Here is a 19660-nt window from a genome sequence, read left to right as displayed (position 1 = left end):
ATTGGATATATATCTGAAAATCTATCTTATTGACTGATCTTTTGGGGGTTTTATAGATCAACTTTCCAAGGTCATTATTTATTTTTGCAGTTCAGTGCATAGCTTAATGTTGAGGTATTTAATATTCTTTTACCTTTTGTTTTAAGGTACTTAAAAAGTAGCATTGGTTCTTGTACCATTCATTGTTATGTTTGTCCTCATTAGTTGATTGTTGTGTGTTAAACAGACATCCCTGGAGCTTATTCTCCACACTCTGTGAATCCACTCATTAATCACCAGTCACCTTTGGAGATGGGAAAATTACTTACCTGTATTTCTTTTTCTCAGAAAGCGTGCTCTGGAATGGATTCACAAATGAGCTACCCTCCTTCCCTCAAAGAGTAAGGTTTCTGCTTTACAGGATTTTTTTCTTGGGTTATTTTTCCTCTCATCTTTTGAATTTGAAAAGAACTGAGGGAAGGCACCTGAAGAAACTACTGACATACTCACTAGGGGAGTTCCAAAGCTTGTGCTGTCCCTAGGGGCAGTGTCAATGGCTCTTAAAGCTAGAATGCTCATACTTGGAGTTGAAACAGGGGCTCAAAGAATCCATTTTCCCAGTGTACCTTCTGAAAGGATAAGTTTCAGGTAAGTAATTTTCTCTTACTATGTGATACGCTTTATTCATACTTATAAAAGTACAAAAGTCCAGTTCTCCAGGTACATGGGCAATTGTATTTGTTTACAGTTTAGATTCATAACCTTTACTGAATGTCAGAAACACAAAAACTTATAAAAATAAAATAAATTTGCTCATGAGATACATATAATTATGATTTATTTTAAGTCAATAATACATTTTTAGTTAAAGGTATATTTATGGTCATTTATTGTGCTTGTGCTATCATTTTCTTTATTATTAAATAAAATTTTGAGACACTTTTAAAATAATAGAAACCAAAAAATAGTATTTTAAACTCAGTTTCTGAGTGGTGATTGACTAAAGTTGTGTGTGTATGCACACATATGTAAATACACACATACATACAGGCTATGATGATGGCAACCATTTACTTCAAGTTAGATGCCTTCTGTATGTATATTGACCAGAATACATTCTTTGTTCAAGTGATTTTTAAATATTTGTATAATTTTTTAAAATTACCATGAGACAATTTGAGCTGCTACAACTAAAATATTTATTCAGTGTAGTAGCCATATGTAGTGTGGATTTAGCTACTTAATCGAAACATTCTTTAGAGTCCTTCAAATATTTATAGTCAGTTTTTCAGTTATTAAATATGAGGTGGCTACTAAAGAGTAACAAAAAGTAGATAGCATTTACTCCCATTGGTTCTCTGTGCATTTTTGCATTCTCATTAAATCCCATGCCGATCCAGTATTTTAAAGTATTTCAAACATCTCCTCTTTTTTTCCTTCAGAAGCAGTTTTTAAGTGAAAGTTACATAGAAAATGGCCTATATGAACAAGATAGCAATTTAAAGTATAGACTTTTCACTTACTATTAAGTCTGGTTTGACCAACTTCAGCCATTTGGAACAGCAACTCTTTACTTGGAATTAAGCAGAAAAGACTTTTGAGTAGCAAATGACTATCATGAAGTGTATGCATTTTTCTCTGCACCTGGGAGTAGCAGTAGATTATGTCCCAGTTAGAAGACTTACTGATAGTAGCCAAAACTAATAGCTATTTCCAGAAGCAGGGAAGAGAGAATGTATTAGTGTAAACCTAAAGCAGTTAAGGTTCAAAGAATTGAGGTGTATACTACCTTGATTTCCTCCAAGAATATTGTTCTTACTATAGTGAGAGTGAGTCAGAATATTCTTGTCTAAGGTGTTCATTTGCTTCAGAAAGATTTTAGACAGCTTTGTCAAAATAGCTTTGAAATAGAAGTAAAAATTTAGTATCAAATGAATTGAATCGATAAATTATTATAACTGCACTTTAGATTTGGCATTGAGCAGCCTTCTCACAGCCACCTGGCAATGAGAAAAATAGTGTCAGGCTGGGCACGGTGGCTCACGCCTATAATCCCAGCACTTTGGGAGGCCAAGGCAGGTGGATCACTTGAGGTCAGGAGTTTGAGACCAGCCTGGCCAACATGGTGAAACCCCGTCTTTACTAAAGATACAAAAATTAGCTGGATGTGGTGGCACATGCCTATAGTCCCAGCTACTCGGGAGATTGAGGCAGAAGAATCACTTGAACCCGGGAGGCAGAGGTTGCAGTGAGCCGAGGTTACGCCACTGCACTCCAGCCTGGGCAACAGGGTGAGACTCCGTCTTTAAAAAAAAAAAAAAAAAAAAAAAGAAAAGAAAAAATAGTGTCAATTATATAGTTATTAGGTAATTCTCATTGTTAGTTATGCACGAAGTATTAATATATACATTCTTTACAGAAAAATAAAGCTATACCTAACTCTAAATTTTGAAAGAAATGTTTAATGAATTATCAGTATAGAGGCATTGAATGATAAATTATCATTGTTTTAAGAATTTTTTTTTTAGTTCAAAGACTATAGTTGATCTCATAGCTAAGGTAACATGCAGTAATCTTTATTGTTTTATTCAGGAAGCAGATATTATTTCAGACCCTATTGCCCAATCCTAGGATATCATCAGTTAAGTTATGAGATGCAATATTGATTGAATAATGGCTCTTGGGAGAGAATAAGGACTGCTACATTGAGTAATTATATTACTGTATACGAAAAGTTAAAATGTGAACATTAAGGAAATATGACATATTTTAGAAAGATGACCATCAGAGGTGATCAGTGTCAACAAATGAATGAAGTGTTTCAGTTCTGTGATGTGTAGTTTTTCAAAAAGGACATCAAAGAGGGTTTTATAATTTTGCACTGCTCATCATTTACGTAATTTTTTTAGTAAGATGAACAGAAAACTTAAAAATCTTAATTATCCAGCTAAAGAGTTCCATGTCTTCAGGTGTGAGGGTGGTAACTGGATATATCAATATTGCTCTAAACATGAAGCACAAGACACATTATGTGTGTACATGATTTGTATACTCTTAATTCCTTTAGAAATGCATTTTGGTCAATCTTTAACATTAAGGAAATACAAAAGTAATGACTTCTTAGAAAAAAGGCACTGCTGAAAGGTAGATTTAGGTGTATCTGAAATACGTTATAGTCAGTTGAGTAAGAACACTCCATAATTAGTTAAGAAAATTTTTAACTTTTGATTTTCATGTAACTAGTAGGAAACAATTTTTCTGAGACTTTTGTTTTCTGTCTTCTCTTTAAGCTTCTTTCATTTTACCCTCTCTGTTCTTTGGAGAATAGCCAAAACATTGAATGTTCTATGCTTTTACTCTTACTGAGATTTTATGTCAGGGTAGGAATATTTATTATATTTATATTATATTTACCCTTTTGTGTGTTCTGTTCACATTGCATAAGGCACTTGTATTGATCCTTTTCTAAGTAGTGCAAAAATGAGATATTTTTTAAAAAATTTACTTCATAAAAATCACATAAGTTACAGTATTTGTGACCTACACTTTTTTTTTCCCTGTAATAGAGATCAAACCTTTGTACAGCAAAAGCAAAGGCTTTTAGTGATTTGTTATACCAAGACAGTTTTCTTAAACCAAATTTTCTTCAGTAATATTCTTTGGGTTTACTTTCCAATATAGACTGATAAAATGTTTAACAATGCTTCTAACTTTTAAGCTGTTTTGTTTCCTTAATCTTGTATTTCTGGTGATTTTAAGGTTTCTACAATTTGAAATAGTTCTTAACATCATAAAACATTGGTGATATCATTTCTTTATTACCTTCCCAAATATGCCTTTTATTTTTATGTACAAGGGCTCTTGGGAATGATTCTCTCAGAGGCTTAAGCTGTGCTTTGCCTTTCATGAGAACTGAAATTATTTGGTAAGCGCTTGCTTTCTTTTTAGCTTCTAATTTTTCCCTATTTTATTTTGTACATGATATTTGTTTCAAGGTCAAAGGTTCCGTTACAGTTACTATGATGAATCCCAGGGGGAGATTTATAGATCCATTGAACATCTAGATAAAATGGTAAGTCTTTCAGGTGTGGGATTTTAATGCTCTAAGGCTTTTTCTTTAATTTCAGATTAGTAATTCAAGACTTAATATGTTGAAATAATATACTTTTTTCCCTATCTTTAAATGTACAAAATGCAATGTGTCATCATATAAATATTGACTATAAGAATAATCCCTTCTAGTAGGAATTTCCATCATCATAATTTTGTTTGATTAATGAGAATATTTAAGAATAATATATACAGATTTAAAATACTTTTTAGAGTAGTACTTTAGCTTTAGGGACAATAGGATACTAATACCATCATTTACTGTTAAGCAGTAGTAACCATAGCAGATGATGGATACCTTGACTCCTATTTGTTTCATGACTACCTGAAATATTTCTTTTGACTCCTTCTTTTGACTCCTTCTGAACAGCATTGTTGTTTCTTAAAATTTATTAAATAACTTAGTATATTTTTAGTTTTGATAGCAGGCCAAATTACTGTTCTTAAGTGATGATGAAGATTTTATGAATTAGCTACTAAAAATACGTATTCTATGGGAGGAACTATATGTAAACTATATGTAAACTGTATGTAAACCTGAAAATTATAAAGGTTTGACTGAAAGTCTTAATTTTTTAAAATTATTGCCGCTTTGCCTCTGGAAATAAAGATATCATAGCCTTATGATAACAGTGTACAGGAATTCCAATGTACACAAAATGTAGCTAACTTAAATCTTGTCTGCCATGCTGAAGAGATTTATACATATACTTTATTTTAAGTTTTAAAATTTCAGGCATGTTTATTTTGTTTTGTTAATTTATTTTTATTATTTCCTTGGACCAGCAGTTTGACCTGACAGAGGCATGTTTATTTTGGAGCTACTTTTTAGAAGCTCTCAAAATGATCTAAAATTTAATGGAATTAATATTTTAAACATAATAAACTCACATCATTGACATATTTCTGTAAAATATCCTGTAAATCAGATTATTTATCTAATTTCATTTTTGTTTTGATTTGCATTTCCCATTGATCTTAAGCATGCATATTAAGACATTTATTTTTTCCTTTTTTTAAGAGACAGGGACTCACTCCATTACCGAGGCTGGAGTGCAGTGGCACATCATAGCTCCCTGCAACCTGGAATTTCTGGTCTTAAGCAATCCTCCTGCCATAGCCTCCTGAGTAGCTGGGACTATAGGCACATGCCACCATACCCAACTAATATTTATTTATTTAGTGACAAGGTCTCACTCTGTGGCCCAGGCTGGCGTGCAGTGGTGTGATTCGGCTCATTGTAGCCTCTACCTCCCACGCCCAAGCGATTGTCCCACCTCAACCTCCCCAGTAGCTGGGGTGCCTACCAGGTGCCTACCACCAAGCCCGTCTGATTTTTGTATTTTTTGTAAAGACAGGGTTTCACCACGTTGCCCAGGCTGGTCTCAGACTCCTGAGCACAAGTGATCTGCCAGCCTCAGCCTCTCAAAAGTCCTGGGATTACAGGCATGTGACACCGCACCCAGCTTTTTTCTTTTTTTTTGTAGAGACAAGTCTTGCTTTATTGCCCAGGCTGGTTTTGAACCCGGGGCTTCAAGTAACCCTCCTGCCTCCCAGAGTGCTGGGATTACAAGTGTGAGCCACCGCACTTGGCATGTATTAAGACTTGAACTTCATGACCTGGAGCCTTTAGGTATCTATTAACAAGAGCTATAAAAAAAGCATAAGAAAACAAAATTATTTTTACAGATGCAAATAATTTGTTTTTTTTTTTTTTCTCTTCGTTTGTCGTTTTGCTCCTTTTACAAATTCTTAGTGTATTATCTTGTTTTTGGGCCATTTGGATTTGGATTTTTGTTTTTTCCCCTTTTTTTTTTTTTTTATTTGAAGACAAGCTCTCACTCTATCACCTAGGCTGGAGTGTAGTAGCACCATCATGGCTCACTGCTGCCTCATCCTCCCTGGCTCAGGCAGTCAAGCACAGATGTGTACCACCACACCTAGCTAATCTTTTTTTGTAGAGACGAGGTTTCGCCATGTTGCCCAGACTGGTTGGAACTCCTGAGATCAAGTGATCCACCCTCCTTGGCCTCCCAAAGTGCTGAGATTACAGTCATGAGCCACTGCACCTGGCCTGGATTTTTCTTAAAAGGAATTTCAATTTGTTGTTCTAAACACAGAATTTTAAAATATAACTATATTCTTACCTAGCTTAGGAGTATAGTAGATATTGATCCTACTGTCTTTTTTTCTTGAAGTGCTATAGTAATCATAATATTTTTTCTTTTCTTTCTTTCTTTCTTTCTTTTTTTTTTGTGAGACAGAGTCTCCCTCTGTCACCCAGGCTGGAGTGCAGTGGCGCAATCACAGCTCACTGCAGCCTCAACCTGCTGGGCTTAAACAATCCTCCCACTTCAGCCACCCAAGTAGCTGGGACTGTAGACATGTACCACCATGCCTGGCTAATTATTTTTAGTTTTAGTTTTAGTTTTTAGTGATGGGGTTTCACCATGTTGCCTAAGCTGATGATACTTATTTTAATTTTTTAAATAACACAAATAATTTTGGGATTTACTCATAAACAGTATTAAATATAGCAGAACAACTCTAACTTGCTCTCTATGACCGTTGACAGATTATTTTAATATTCTACTTTTCATTTCCTTATCCGGAAGAAGATAGACTTGGACTAGATGGTCTCTAAATTGTCTTTAAATTCTATTAGCTTATAAGTCTTCAGTTTGTTCAAATCAACTCTACCAATGTGTTAAACCTTATGCATATGTTTTAGTATAAGATTATTTGGTCTAAAGTAGATCAAATATTTTAGTAAGGAATCTGGATTTGAATGTATTAATAGAATATGTCATGTAGTATATTTTATTAAAGCCAAATGTAATGAATGCAAAGTTCGTTACTTAGTGTGTTTATCATATGTAAACTTAGCTTAGTTGCTACTTTAAATCCAATTATTGTCCAATACTTTTATCTTTAGAATTTTATTTGGATTTTAATGTATTGTCTTCTCTTTTGGCTTCTTGATGTTTTCATTTCAGTTGATTAACTCTCCTTTGACTTTTTATTCTGAGGTTTAGTTCTCAGTTGCCTCAGAAAACTTTTTCTGGCTTTGTCCGTATAGCAAATGATTAATGATTGTCAAAGCAAATGGTTAATGGGTATCTGCTGTTTGTCTGGTACTCTGTGCAGTATTGAAGACATAAACAAGAGAAAACATAGTCCATGACTTAATGGAAGTTAGAGTCCAGTGGTTGAACATACTTAGAAACAGCCATTACAATATAGAGAGCTGAGATACATTTAGGAGGTAGAATGAAAAGGACTTTAGGGATTAATTGGGTGTGTCATGTTAAGGGAGTGGTGGGATGTGGGATGATTTCTGGCTTCCGTGTGTATATAGATGTACACACTAATACAGGGAATATAAGAGGGACAGATTTAAAGAAAAAGATGAGTTCAGTTTTAGACATGGCTTTTGTGTTGTTTAGAACTGCACTTTTTGATACTGTAGCCACCAATTACATGTATTTATTGAGTATGTGAAGTGTGGTTATACAACTTGAGGTATGCTGTAAGTGTAAAATATACACCGGATTTTGAACATGTAGTATAAAAGGAACAAAAATATCTCAAAAATAATCTATCTTGATTATATTATAAAATGATACTGCCAGATTGTGTTTAATAAAATATCTTAAAATAAATTTTACCCATTTATTTTTAAAATATGGATACAATAAATTTTAAAATTACATATATGGCCTGCATTATATTTTTATTGGACAGTACTGGTTTAGAACATGAAGGTAGGTCTGGATGGAGATAAACATTTTGAAATTATTGATGTATGAGGAATAGATGGGAAGAAAGGATGTTAATGCCATTGTTCACAGAGTCAATCTCCAGAGAGAGTATAAGGAGTAGGAACAAAGGGGGAGTTAGATCAGATGGACATACCAGCATTAAGTGGAAGAGGAGATAAAGAAGAGTCAGTAGAATTCTGCTTAGAGAGAACTGAGAACGAGCAATATCACAGAGAGGATGAGCTTTATTTAGCAAAGAGGGAGGAAGAGTATCAAATGCTGCACAGAGGTGAATTAAGAACCTTGCAAGAGCAGTTTCAGTGGAATCAGGTTAGAAGGTAAATTGGAACGAAGAGGCAAAAACCAAATGTGAAAAATTGTTCTCTACTAGTTTTGAGTATGACAGAAAGGAGCAGTGTTTAAATGTTAACTGACTTGGTAGATGAGGAGATCCAGGGAAACACAGTCAAAGGAGGAGTTTTTAAAGATGGGAACTGTGAGATTACTTCAGAATTTCCAGTAACATTAATTCCTAATTTGAGGTCTTAGAGAGATTTGACTTAAGATTATATCACCTGTATGATTCTCATTTTGCCCCAGTTTAACCTTTTTTGTCTTATATTTTATTCATTTAGGAAAGAATCTATAAGGAGGAATGGCTGTATATATGTGAAATATAAATTATTAATGTTATGCATGTAAATTTTTCCCTGTCATTAAAATTACCTTTTTTTTGGTTAAGTAATCATACAGAAAATAATTTTGAAAGATACCTCAGTACTAAAAATTTTCAAAGTAAATAAAGTCTTCCTGGACATGGTCTTTAGCAAGTTTGTACTAAATTTTATGAAAAAGTAATGCTTTTTGCACCAAAAATGTAAGAGTAACTCCTGCCAGAACCACATTTTCAAACACCATACATAATTTCCACTTGGATATCTTATAAACAGCTCATACTAAACACATTCCAAACGGAGTTCCTGATTTTCTTCCCACCAAGACCTGTTCTACTCATAGACTTTCTTAATTCAAATGATGGTGGTCCTATCCTTCCACTTTCCTGACTGGTCTTCTTAGACCTACTCTTGTGTTTGTCAGTCTCAGGTAGCTTAAAGTAGGAACCAAAGCAATTATTTTAAAATCTAAATCAGATCATGTTACTCTTCTGCTCCGTATCTCCTGTAAAATTGCCCCCTTTCAGTCAGAATAAAAGCCAGTGTCTTTACAATGGGTAGGCAAAAAGGACCAACGTGACTTGCAGCCCCCAAATGTTAAGAGCCCTCCATCTTCTTACTTTTACTCTTCTTTCACTCTACTGTGGACACACTGATCTCCTTACTGTGCCTTGATAATGTCAGGTATGTGCCTAGCTTAGGGCTTTTGCCTGTTTTGCACTTGACTGTCTCACTTACCTCAAGTCTGCTTAGCTCTCACCTTCTCAGTGGGGCTTTCTGACTACTCTATTTAATTTTGCATCCTACATCCTACCCTTGCAGCATTCTCAGTCCACCATACCCTGTTCCACTTTTTCTTCTAAAAAACTAAATACTTAACTACATTTCTGTCAATCAGGATATTTGTTTTGTTCACTGATGTATACAAAGTGCCTAGAATAGTGATTAGAATATAAGTAGGTGGTCAGTACATATTTTTCAAATGAATAAATTAATGGATATAATCTTCCTGTATGCAATTTGAAAACATGACTCTCCTAACTGTAACATGTAAAGGAAATAAAAGGAATTTATAATAAATATGTATTTAAGAATGTAAATGCCCAGGCACAACTAAATTAGAAGATACAATGAAGTATTCAAATGTTTATGAATAGTATTATTAATGTAAAAACAGCTACAGATACACACTTACACAGGTATGTGTTAGTGACTGAAATTACTAAGTGCCATTGCTAGTGACTTGATTTTCCAAAATGGTGAACAATTCTTAGTAAACTTGTAAACAAAACAAGTACAGTCTTCCCTCACTTTGCATGATAGTTTTATTCCTGGGAAACTCATTGTATATTAAAATCAATGCAAAACTTATTTCTGTTTGTATACAAAGTAGAATTAATGTATAGATAATTAAGGCTGTAGATATTCTGTAGTTTTATGGATGGAGAACAGTCTTTGTGTATGAAACTGTCTTGTGTCAGCATCCCTGGAATCCCACTGAGTCCCAATAGCATCTTCAAATTATTGTGACAGCCAAAAAGCGTGCATCATTTTCCATTAGGCTCTTTGGATGAACAGCTGTTCATTGACCTTACCCTGCTGTATTTTTATTCTAGGTATTTATTACTGCATGACTTATTATTCATTTGTTGATTTGTCTTGGGGTTATCTCCCTCATTGGATTATATAAGCTTCATGAGAACAGGGACTTTGTCCATTTTTCCATCCCAGTGCCTGTCAGTGGGCACACAATATATACATTTGTTGAATGAATGATAATAGATGGGGAGGGTGGTGAGAAATGAAGCTTAAAGACTCTAGAACAGCTGTCTTGAAGGATCTTAAATAGGGAAGTGATAAAGTTGGTTTTGTATTTGAATAGACCATATGACTGCAGTGTAGCAAATGGGTTGGAAGGAGGCTGGAGGAGATACATGTAGACCAGTTAGGTAGTCCAGATGAGAAACGATGGTAATTTAGACAATGGGTGGAGTGATGGTGGTAGAAGAGAGGGACAGAAATATATACAGTATATTTAGGAGACAAATTGATGATGGGACTTGGAGGTAGATTGAGCTTGTGGGGGTCGAGGAAATGTCAAGGATGACTCCTAAATTTTTGACTTTGCTGCTGGTTGGATGGTTACATTATTTATTTAGGCCATAAGCACAGGAAGAAAGGACCAACATTTTTTTTGGTGGGGCAGGAAGATCATAAATTCTGTTAGGGATATGTTATGTTTGCTATTGTCTTTAAGACATCTAAGTAGAGATGTCAATCAGATCGACATTTGGATTTTCATTTTGCCAGTTATTTTTGAGTACGTATACATCCTGAGGCGTTGGTGGAGATACAGCAATAAACAAACATGGTTCTTACTGTCATAAAACTTCTAATTGGAGGAGATACATGTTAATTTTAAAAGGTAAGGAAATATATTAATTAGTTTCAAGTAGTAATGTGTGCAGAAAATACCTAAAACCGTAAATGATGGTAAATGATTAGAGGCTTTGGATTGAGTGGTCTGAGAAAGACTACCTTGAGGATGAAAATTAAAGTGAGTTCGGAATGATAAGAAAGAGCAAACCAAGTAAAGATCAGAGGGAAGAGCATTTTAGACCGGAGAAGTTGCCAGTGCAAAGATCTTAGGTTTGGAAGAGGCTGGTGTGTTAGAAGAAAAGGAAAAAGCCAGTGTTGTGGGAGTATGGTGCATAAGAGTAAGAAGAGTGGTGTGTATAAAAGAGGCAGGGAGCTGATAGTATAGGGTAATAATTGAGGGGAAGAACTTTATATAAATACAATATAAAGGAAGTGAGATGATATAATTTGCATTATTTTTAAGGTCACTCTGGTAGTTGTGTGGCAAATGGATTATACAGGAGGGTCAGAAGTAGCAACAATGGGGCTAGGGGTGGTGGCTCACATCGGTAATCCCAGCAGTTTGAGAGGCTGAGGCGGGCAGATCAGTTGAGGTCAGGAGTTTGAGACCAGCCTAGCCAACATGACACAACCCCCTTTCTCCTAAAAATACAAAAATTAGCCAGGCATAGTGGTGCATGCCTGTAGTCCCAGCTACTCGGGAGGCTGAGGCAGGAGAATCGCTTAAACCCAGTAGGTGGAGGTGAGGTTAGAGTGAGCTGAGATCACATCACTGCACTCTGGCTCTGGGGACAGAGCCGAGCCTCTGTCTCAAAAAAAAAAAAAAAAAAAAAAAAAACCAAACAAAAAGGAGTAGCAACAATGGGCCATTGGCAGAAGTTCAAGGGAGAGATGATAGTAACTTGGACTGTGGTGATGTTGGTGGAGATAGAATGAAGTGGATGGAGTTCAGATCTTTTCAGAAATAAGAGTCAAAAGGACTTTGCTAATGGGTTGACTGTTTTGGTTTGGAGCTCGGAGAAGGCTTTCAATCCGACTAGAGATGTAAGTTTGGGAGGTCTCAGTAGATCATTAAAGCCAGGACAGATATGAGATTGCTTACTATAGTAATCATTAACCCTGTCATTGCAACAGAACTCAGTTGTGGAACTTTGTTGAAATTTGCTGAGACCCTGTCTCAAATATTGAAAAATTCTGAATAAATATTGAGTATTTGCTTCATATTAATATGCTTGAATTTAATGTTTGATTTTAACATGTGGACTTGGAGTTTATTTCTGTGGTCCATTTGTTGAGATATTTTTATTTATATTTAGAATTTTTAAATGGCTCATAAGTGTTCTATTTTATTAGCATACTGTTGATTCAAATTACAAGTCAATTTTGGGAGTTAGAATACATGGGTCAAAATAATAAGAATGGTTAGCTCTAGACATAAACTTAGGTGTGTTTATATTACATATATATATGTACACTTGCTGTTAGGCAGAATTAAATAATGTATTGTCTTAATCGATTAATCAGATGGTGAATGTACTTTGTCGTATTTCTTTTCTAAGAGATTATTTTATATTATAAATAATTTAATTCGTTTGAGAACCAATATCTTAGTTTTCATATGTGATCTTTTCAGACAAAATGTACTTGGATGGTTCTCTGCATAAGCATTATAAAAATGTTAACGATTTTGAATTGCAGTAATAAGTATACATTTTGAAAGTTTGATAGAGTAAAAAGAAACTAAGTATAAAATTTTAGATTACATCTGTTCAAAATTAGCATGTTAATTAAGTTTTGGTCCTTTTTAACTGGAAACTATTACCAAATATAGTTATTACAAGGCTAGAAAATAAAACGATTTCTAAGTTGCAAAAGAAAAATAGCTATTCTTCTTATTGCAAAATGTTTATATATCTAGCACTTGAATATCTTAGAAATTAATTATGTGAAAAAACACAAAATATAGAATGAACTACCAAATGTAGTTGGGAAAAATTATGTAACTGTAGCATAGGATATCTAAACTCTGAAAGTCTTGCAATTTTTTTGGCTATAGACCAATTTCTTTGGTAATTAGTGCTTTGCGATGTCAATAATTACTGTGACTAAAGCAGAACCTATTTGGAGATATTGATCTTGTAAACTTTACTTACTTGAAATATTAGTCATAGTTATTCATATGAGATGGTCATAGGTTATCATTTTTATTATACTACTCTTTTGGGTGTAGACCAGTGTTTCATTATGGACATTGGCAAATTATGATTCGGCAAGGATAATCTGAAAATGTCATTGTATTCATCTGTTGTAACTTCTTTTTCTTTTAAATTTATCAGTTACTTCACTTAATTTGAACATGAACTACTCTTCTTCCTTCCTACTATTTTAAAAGTGAAAATTGTTCCTTTGTCACCTCATTTGTCACTTCTTTCTCTTGAACCTAAGCCAATAGCTTCTTAGTAAGTTTTATAACATCGCTTGTAAGATAGCCATTTATTAGTACATTACTTAGCAGTGCTATTTTTAAGGTGAGTTTTTTCCATAAAACTTTCACTGTTAACGATTTTATCTTGATGCCTCTTAAAGAAACTAGAGTATTTCCTTTTCCTACCCCACGTCACTAAATATGTACTTATCTGCAAATATAAATGTATATCCTTTAAACTATAAACCCAAAATTCTAATGATTTGATAATGTGGTGTTAATTATGTGGTTGGAATGATTCTAGTTTTTATTTCATAAGTGCCTCTAAAAGTTTTGCTACTCCTTTGCATTTATTACTTTTGGGAGAGATTTACTTCTGGGTGATAATTGTTAGATTGTCATTTTATTAAATCTAGGCAAACTTTTTTAAAGAGGGAAGATAATTTGTTGTCTTATCAGAGTCCTGAATTTGAGCTTTGTCAGTTAATACTGCCTATTTAGTTTAGGGTTGCCACTTGGAGTTTGACATCACAAACATTCACCGATTACTTGAAGAGTCAACACAATGATAGATTGGTTCACCCCTTAAATTTAGGGAGTTTGCTTTCAATTTGTGGATTTCTTTCTGAAACTTAAATTCGTCAGAAACCTGTATCCTTAATTTGTGGATTTCTTTCTGAAACTTAAATTCCTCAGAAACCTGTATCCTTGATGGATGGGCTTTTGGTGTTTATAATGTCTGCCTTATCTTAGAGCATCTTAGAGCTGAATGAATAGTATAGTGACCCATTTCACTCCTCCACATTAGGTCAAGTTTATGTGAACAATCAAATTATCACTATCCTAGGCCTTAGGAAGCTCTCATTGCCTGGACTTTAGACTCACTGATGATATCTTCTACTATTTTAAGAAATAAAACAGTTAATTCAGCATAATTGGGGAAGGATATTCTTTTTCATCGTCTTGGACTTTTGCCACCAGCATTGAAGTAGCATTTCTGTCTTTTTGGAATTTTCCTAATAGTAATCTCATAGCTGTTAACATAAAAACATAGGTATATCTAAAAGTGTATTCACCATTATTCTGTATTAGTTAATAATGTTCCATTTCTAAATTTTATCATTATTGCTTTTGTTTGCCTACTTCATGAATTTTTCAATTAGAGGTTCACCTATGAGAAAAGCCTTAGTTTTCCCCTCTGTCTTTCCTTATAAAGAGACACTTGTGTCAGCTAATTAAGTATAATTGAATTAATTTTTGCACTAGTAGGTTTATAGCACACTTTAAAGAATTAAAATTTTTGCACATTTAATTTCTTAACTCCTATCATATCAATTTTTTATTTTCTCTCGTAATTTAACCAGTATATCTTCATTTTTAACTCTTTACTTACTAGTATCTTTTCTGCATTTAATTTCCTGTTTTTCTGTGTTAGGTTTTCTTGACCAATTACTTTGAATTCTTTGTCTTCTGAAATGTGATCATTAGTTTTCTTCTGTTTAAATTCATATCAGTTAAATGTGATGTTTGTTCTGAATGTGCTTTGAGATTTTAATATTAAAATGTACATTAGAATCTTGGTGTCACATTATTTATTAATAAATGATTTATATTTAAGGTAAGCTGTCCTAGATAGACTTCATTCCGGAGCATTAAAAGTTCACCTACAATATGTATGCAAGTTGTAGCTATGTAAGTGTTCAAAGAATTGTTAGTATGAGTCTTGTTATACTCTAATACATCAGAATAGTCAGTGAGAAAGAGTCTGCAATTAGAAATTTAGAACCAGGACTTTTGCCTGTTTTAGGCCTCTGTTCATTTAGCTCTAGGGAAGTTATATCTTGATCATCCATTATTTATGGAAGAGATTTATAATTCCATCTCTGCATTAGTGCCATCCATTCTTGGGTTAGAAATGTACTGTAATGTTTTTGGCATCAGAATTATGATATTATTTATATTAGGTTTAACTTTGTGTGTGTGCGTGTGTGTATGTGTGTGTATGGTGTGTTTGTTTGTTTTTTGAGACGGAATCTTGCTGTGTCGCCCAGGCTGGAGTGCAGTGGCACAATCTCGGGTCCCTGCAACCTCTGCTTCCCAGGTTCAAGCCATTATCCTGTCTCAGCCTCCCAAGTAGCTGGGATTATAGGCGTGTGCCACCATGACTGGCTAATTTTTATATTTTTAGTGGAAATGGGGTTTCACCGTGTTGGCCAGGCTGGTCTCAAACTCCTGAACTCAGGTGACCCACCTGCCTCAGCCTCCCAAAGTGCTGGGATTATAGGCATGAGCCACCTCATGCCTGGCCCATCTTAGGTTTAACTTTTAAGTTTGTATTTCTCTGAGCTTATATACCAAGTGTCAGTGGAGAGTGTTGACCTGGAAGCACTGTGGTTGGCAGGGAACAACCAACTTAGCATTACAAACTGGTTGTGGACCAATCCGAGAGTGGCTAATTGATGTGCAAGCAATTCAAAGTTGATTGCACATGTATATGTCTATGTTTCAGAGATATATATATATATATATATATATATATATATATGGAATATTGATAATGTTTGTGAAGGAGTTGAATATTCTGAAGGAAAGTTTTTTTATAGAATTAAATTTTGATGCTGCCACTGTAAAATTTCTATGTTACCCACTGATTATCATTTTCCAGATGACTTTTGGCTTTAACGGATGTTTATTTGATTACTTTTGGTGCTTTTACACTGTATCTTTTTTTAAAATGTGAAATAAAAACAAAAACACAAAATAACCAGTTAAGTCCCTAAACCACCATTTAGGTTTCTCCCAGAGAGTATGAATCCAGTTTATTTAATAGAAAGTGTTTTAACTGAGTAAGAAAATAATATAATTGGTGTATGTATAATCAGCTAGAATCAATGATTTATTTCCCCGACTTGGTGAGTTAAAGTTGCTATATATTTATGAGTTGTAAATGCATTATTTGAATGTATTTGGAGATTGTAGAATTTAGTATAAACTAATGTTCAAGTCATAGTGGTTGTTTTTACAATAGTCTGACAAATTTTATTCTGTATTAAGATGTGAAAACAAGGCATTCTAGCTTAAAGAATAAAGAGATAAAAAGCTTTCCTTTATTGTTAATCTTGTTCATAAGAGATCTGTGTTGTAGGCTGGGTGTGGTGACTCATGCCTGTAATCCAAGCACTTTGGGAGGCCGAGGTGGGCAGATCCCTTGAGGTCAGGAGTTCAAGACCAGCCTGGCCAACATGGTGAAACCCGGTCTCTACTAAAAATACAAAAATTAGCTGGGTGTGGCGGTGTGTGCCTGTAAGCCCAGCTACTTGGGAGGCTGAGGCAGGAAAATTGCTTGAACCCAGGAGGCAGAGGTTGCAGTGAGCCGAGATCCCACCACTGCACTCTAGCCTGGGTGATAGAGCAAGACTCCAGCTCAAAAAAAAAAAAAGATCTGTGTTGCTTAAGCCTGCCTTTATCATGAGCTTTAAATTAATTAAAATATGCTAACTTTTTTCTTAATTCGTGGTATTTTTTTTCCACAAACCTAGATTATTTAATGCTGGTGATTTAAAATACCTTTAAGTATATGTTGTGGAAACAGTTCAATTACAATTAACTCTTGATTTTTAATGCCAATAACAGGAAGAATATAACGGATATGGAGAAAACAGCCACAAAGTAAATTAAATTTTAAGTTTCATATACAAATTTTCACAGCAGATTTACTTTTGTGTATTCTTTCTATGGAAGAAAGATATTATGAAATGTTTGAGGATTGTCAGCTGAATGACAACTGGTTAAAGTAGTATAGAAACATACCTGGGATTTGGAGAAAATAAACTGGGGATTAAAAGTTTTCTGTTAGTAGAGAGTTGACTATAATGGTAATAGCTTTGATGAATGAGTTTGATGTTTCACAAGGTTTATTTAATCTATTTTCTTTGTGTCTCCCTAATTGAAGAATTATGTTTAAGTAACAGTTTTAAAATATAATTAGGAAATAATAAATATTGTCCTTTTTCTTTTATTTTTTTCTTCCTCTTTTTTTTTTTTTTTTAGGGTATGAGTATTATAGAACAATTAGACCCTGTATCTTTTAGCAATTACTTGAAGAAATACCATAATACTATATGTGGAAGACATCCCATTGGGGTGTTATTAAATGTAAGTATCCTTAGGAAGCCTTGACTTTTAACATTTGGTCATATAATACTCCAAAATATCTCATTATCGTTGTGATACAATGGCATCATTGGTTTTATGTGCCTATGGTCAAGTTTCTTTTTAGTATCTTTAATATAATTTGGAGTTCCATTGCTTTTGGTCACTTGAATAAAGTTATTTATCATTGGAATACAGTTCCATACTTTCTGTTAAATACAGAAAGTTATTTAGAATAGAGACCCACATTTTCTCTTGACTCTTAGTTCCAATATGCTCTTTATAAATACAAACCAACATGACCTTTTAAGAGATATATGGTCTTACTACTTTTTTGGTTTTATTTAGTGGTCTAGACTCTATAAAAAATAAATGGAAGATTCTGCTCTTAAACTTAAGATGTTCATAATGTGATAAAGCAAGACAGATGATGTGTGTTTTTCTCATTAAAACAAAAATAACGCTTACTTCAGTTAAGGAATGATAAGAGTCAGAAGTTTTGGTTAGCTGGATTTTAGAAAGAGAAATAGCATTATTTTTTTCTTCTAATTAGGAAAACTATTAATTTTCATTCAAGAAGAATGAAAATATGACATTCATTAAGAAAGAAGAAAGTGTATACTCAGGATTGGGAGGAGAAAGTAACAATGGGCTCATTTGGAGAGGCAGGGAAATAATGGAGAAGATAATATAGTCCAGAATAGACTAAGGTAGGACCTTAAGTCCAGTATTATTTTAATGTGATTTGAAAGGTAATATATAGTGAGTTTTTAGGAAGGGTTTTTCTTCTAAACTGTATTGATTGATTCAAAGAAAAGCTTTTCAACTTAAACTAATTTTTGAAATTGAAGCTAGAATAAACTGTACTAATTTCCTAAAATCTTAATTGAATCAAATAAAATTTTTATTATAAAGTAAATGCTGAACCAATCTACAATTAAAGTAAAAATCCTAGCATATACCTTTTAGATCTGGATTTTAATTTATATACATTTCAAATTTAGTCAAAGTCAGATAAAGACTCTGATGTCTTAAGACAGAAGTAGCCAGGGATTTGGTTTATACAGTGAAGAGAATATATTTAAAAAGTTAAAAAGGGTTTAAAAAATGGCCTTATTACCGGGAGAGAGAAGGTAAATGATGACTGATGCTTAATTATCAAGAAACAAGATTAGAAGTTATTTGAGAGAATGATAAGGAATTCTTTTTTTTTTTCTATTTTAATATGATACAACAAGAGAAATTCAAGTAACAAAAGAGCAAAAGAGGTATCTAGGCTTCAGCTGTGAAGTGGACAAAGTCAAACCACAAACACATTGAGTGCCCACTTTTTTATGTGATGTGTGTCCTAACTAAATTTTTCTTTTTTCTAGGCTATCACAGAGCTCCAGAAGAATGGAATGAATATGAGCTTTTCCTTTTTGAATTATGCCCAGTCAAGCCAGTGTAGAAACTGGCAAGACAGTTCAGTGAGTTATGCAGCTGGAGCACTCACAGTCCACTGAAGCTCTGAATCCTCAGGGATGCCACCTGCACATTCTCATACTCTGTCCGGGGTCCCAGCCTAGCCTTTACCAAGATACTGGTCCTGGTTTGGGGGGATTCTGAAACCTCAAACTAATAGAACTTTCTTCTCTTTTTTTCTAGTAGGTGTAGTCCTTCCTTAATTTCAACTCATTAAAAAATGCTTTATAGTTTAGGGCAGTGGAAGGAAGGCTGGCATCAAAATGTTTTCATCAAAAAAGATGACAATGTAAAGGCTCAGTTGTGGCAGACAGTTTTTTGAAAGTAACTTGTAAAGCATTTACCATATCCTAAATTTGCACTCTTTGCAGACTTGTGCACATATATTCCGCTTTCAGAATAGTTTTGCAAATTGTACACAAACAAACAAAAAGGTGGAAGCTTTTTAATAAAGAAATTGCATTTATAAATGATCTGTATTAGAATATAATAAATCTCCAGTTATAGTCAATTACTACCCATGTTGTACAACAGATACCTTCTATTTTAGTTGCTAATAAAGGGCTACACAACTCAAAATAGTCTGATTTAAACTTATTGCTCTGTGGTATATATGAAAATTGTTTTTTATTAATTCCATCTCAGAATTTTTGTTAAAAATGGTAAACCTCAGCTCTTATGTAAAAATATATTAGGATGTATTTTATATTTTATAT

The 19660-nt window shown here is 33.8% G+C and overlaps 1 protein-coding gene across 4 annotated transcripts in view; it reads left to right on the top strand.

Moving 5' to 3' along the window:
• Positions 1–19363, top strand: part of LOC105479691 (mediator of cell motility 1) — a 144698-nt gene extending 125335 nt beyond the window's left edge. For all 4 annotated transcript variants that reach the window (XM_011737821.3, XM_011737818.3, XM_071076466.1 and 1 more), the window contains 3 exons: positions 3975–4051; positions 17379–17483; positions 18854–19363. In XM_011737821.3, coding sequence (XP_011736123.1) covers positions 3975–4051; positions 17379–17483; positions 18854–18985 — 314 coding nt within the window. In that variant the 3' untranslated portion in view covers positions 18986–19363. The remainder of the gene's footprint in view (positions 1–3974; positions 4052–17378; positions 17484–18853) is intronic.
• Positions 19364–19660: the final 297 nt, after the last annotated feature.

This window comes from Macaca nemestrina, chromosome 13, assembly GCF_043159975.1.
Source record: "Macaca nemestrina isolate mMacNem1 chromosome 13, mMacNem.hap1, whole genome shotgun sequence".
NCBI lineage: Eukaryota > Metazoa > Chordata > Mammalia > Primates > Cercopithecidae > Macaca > Macaca nemestrina.
Note: the sequence above shows the minus strand (reverse complement) of the source record. Positions and strands in the feature narration are given on the sequence as shown.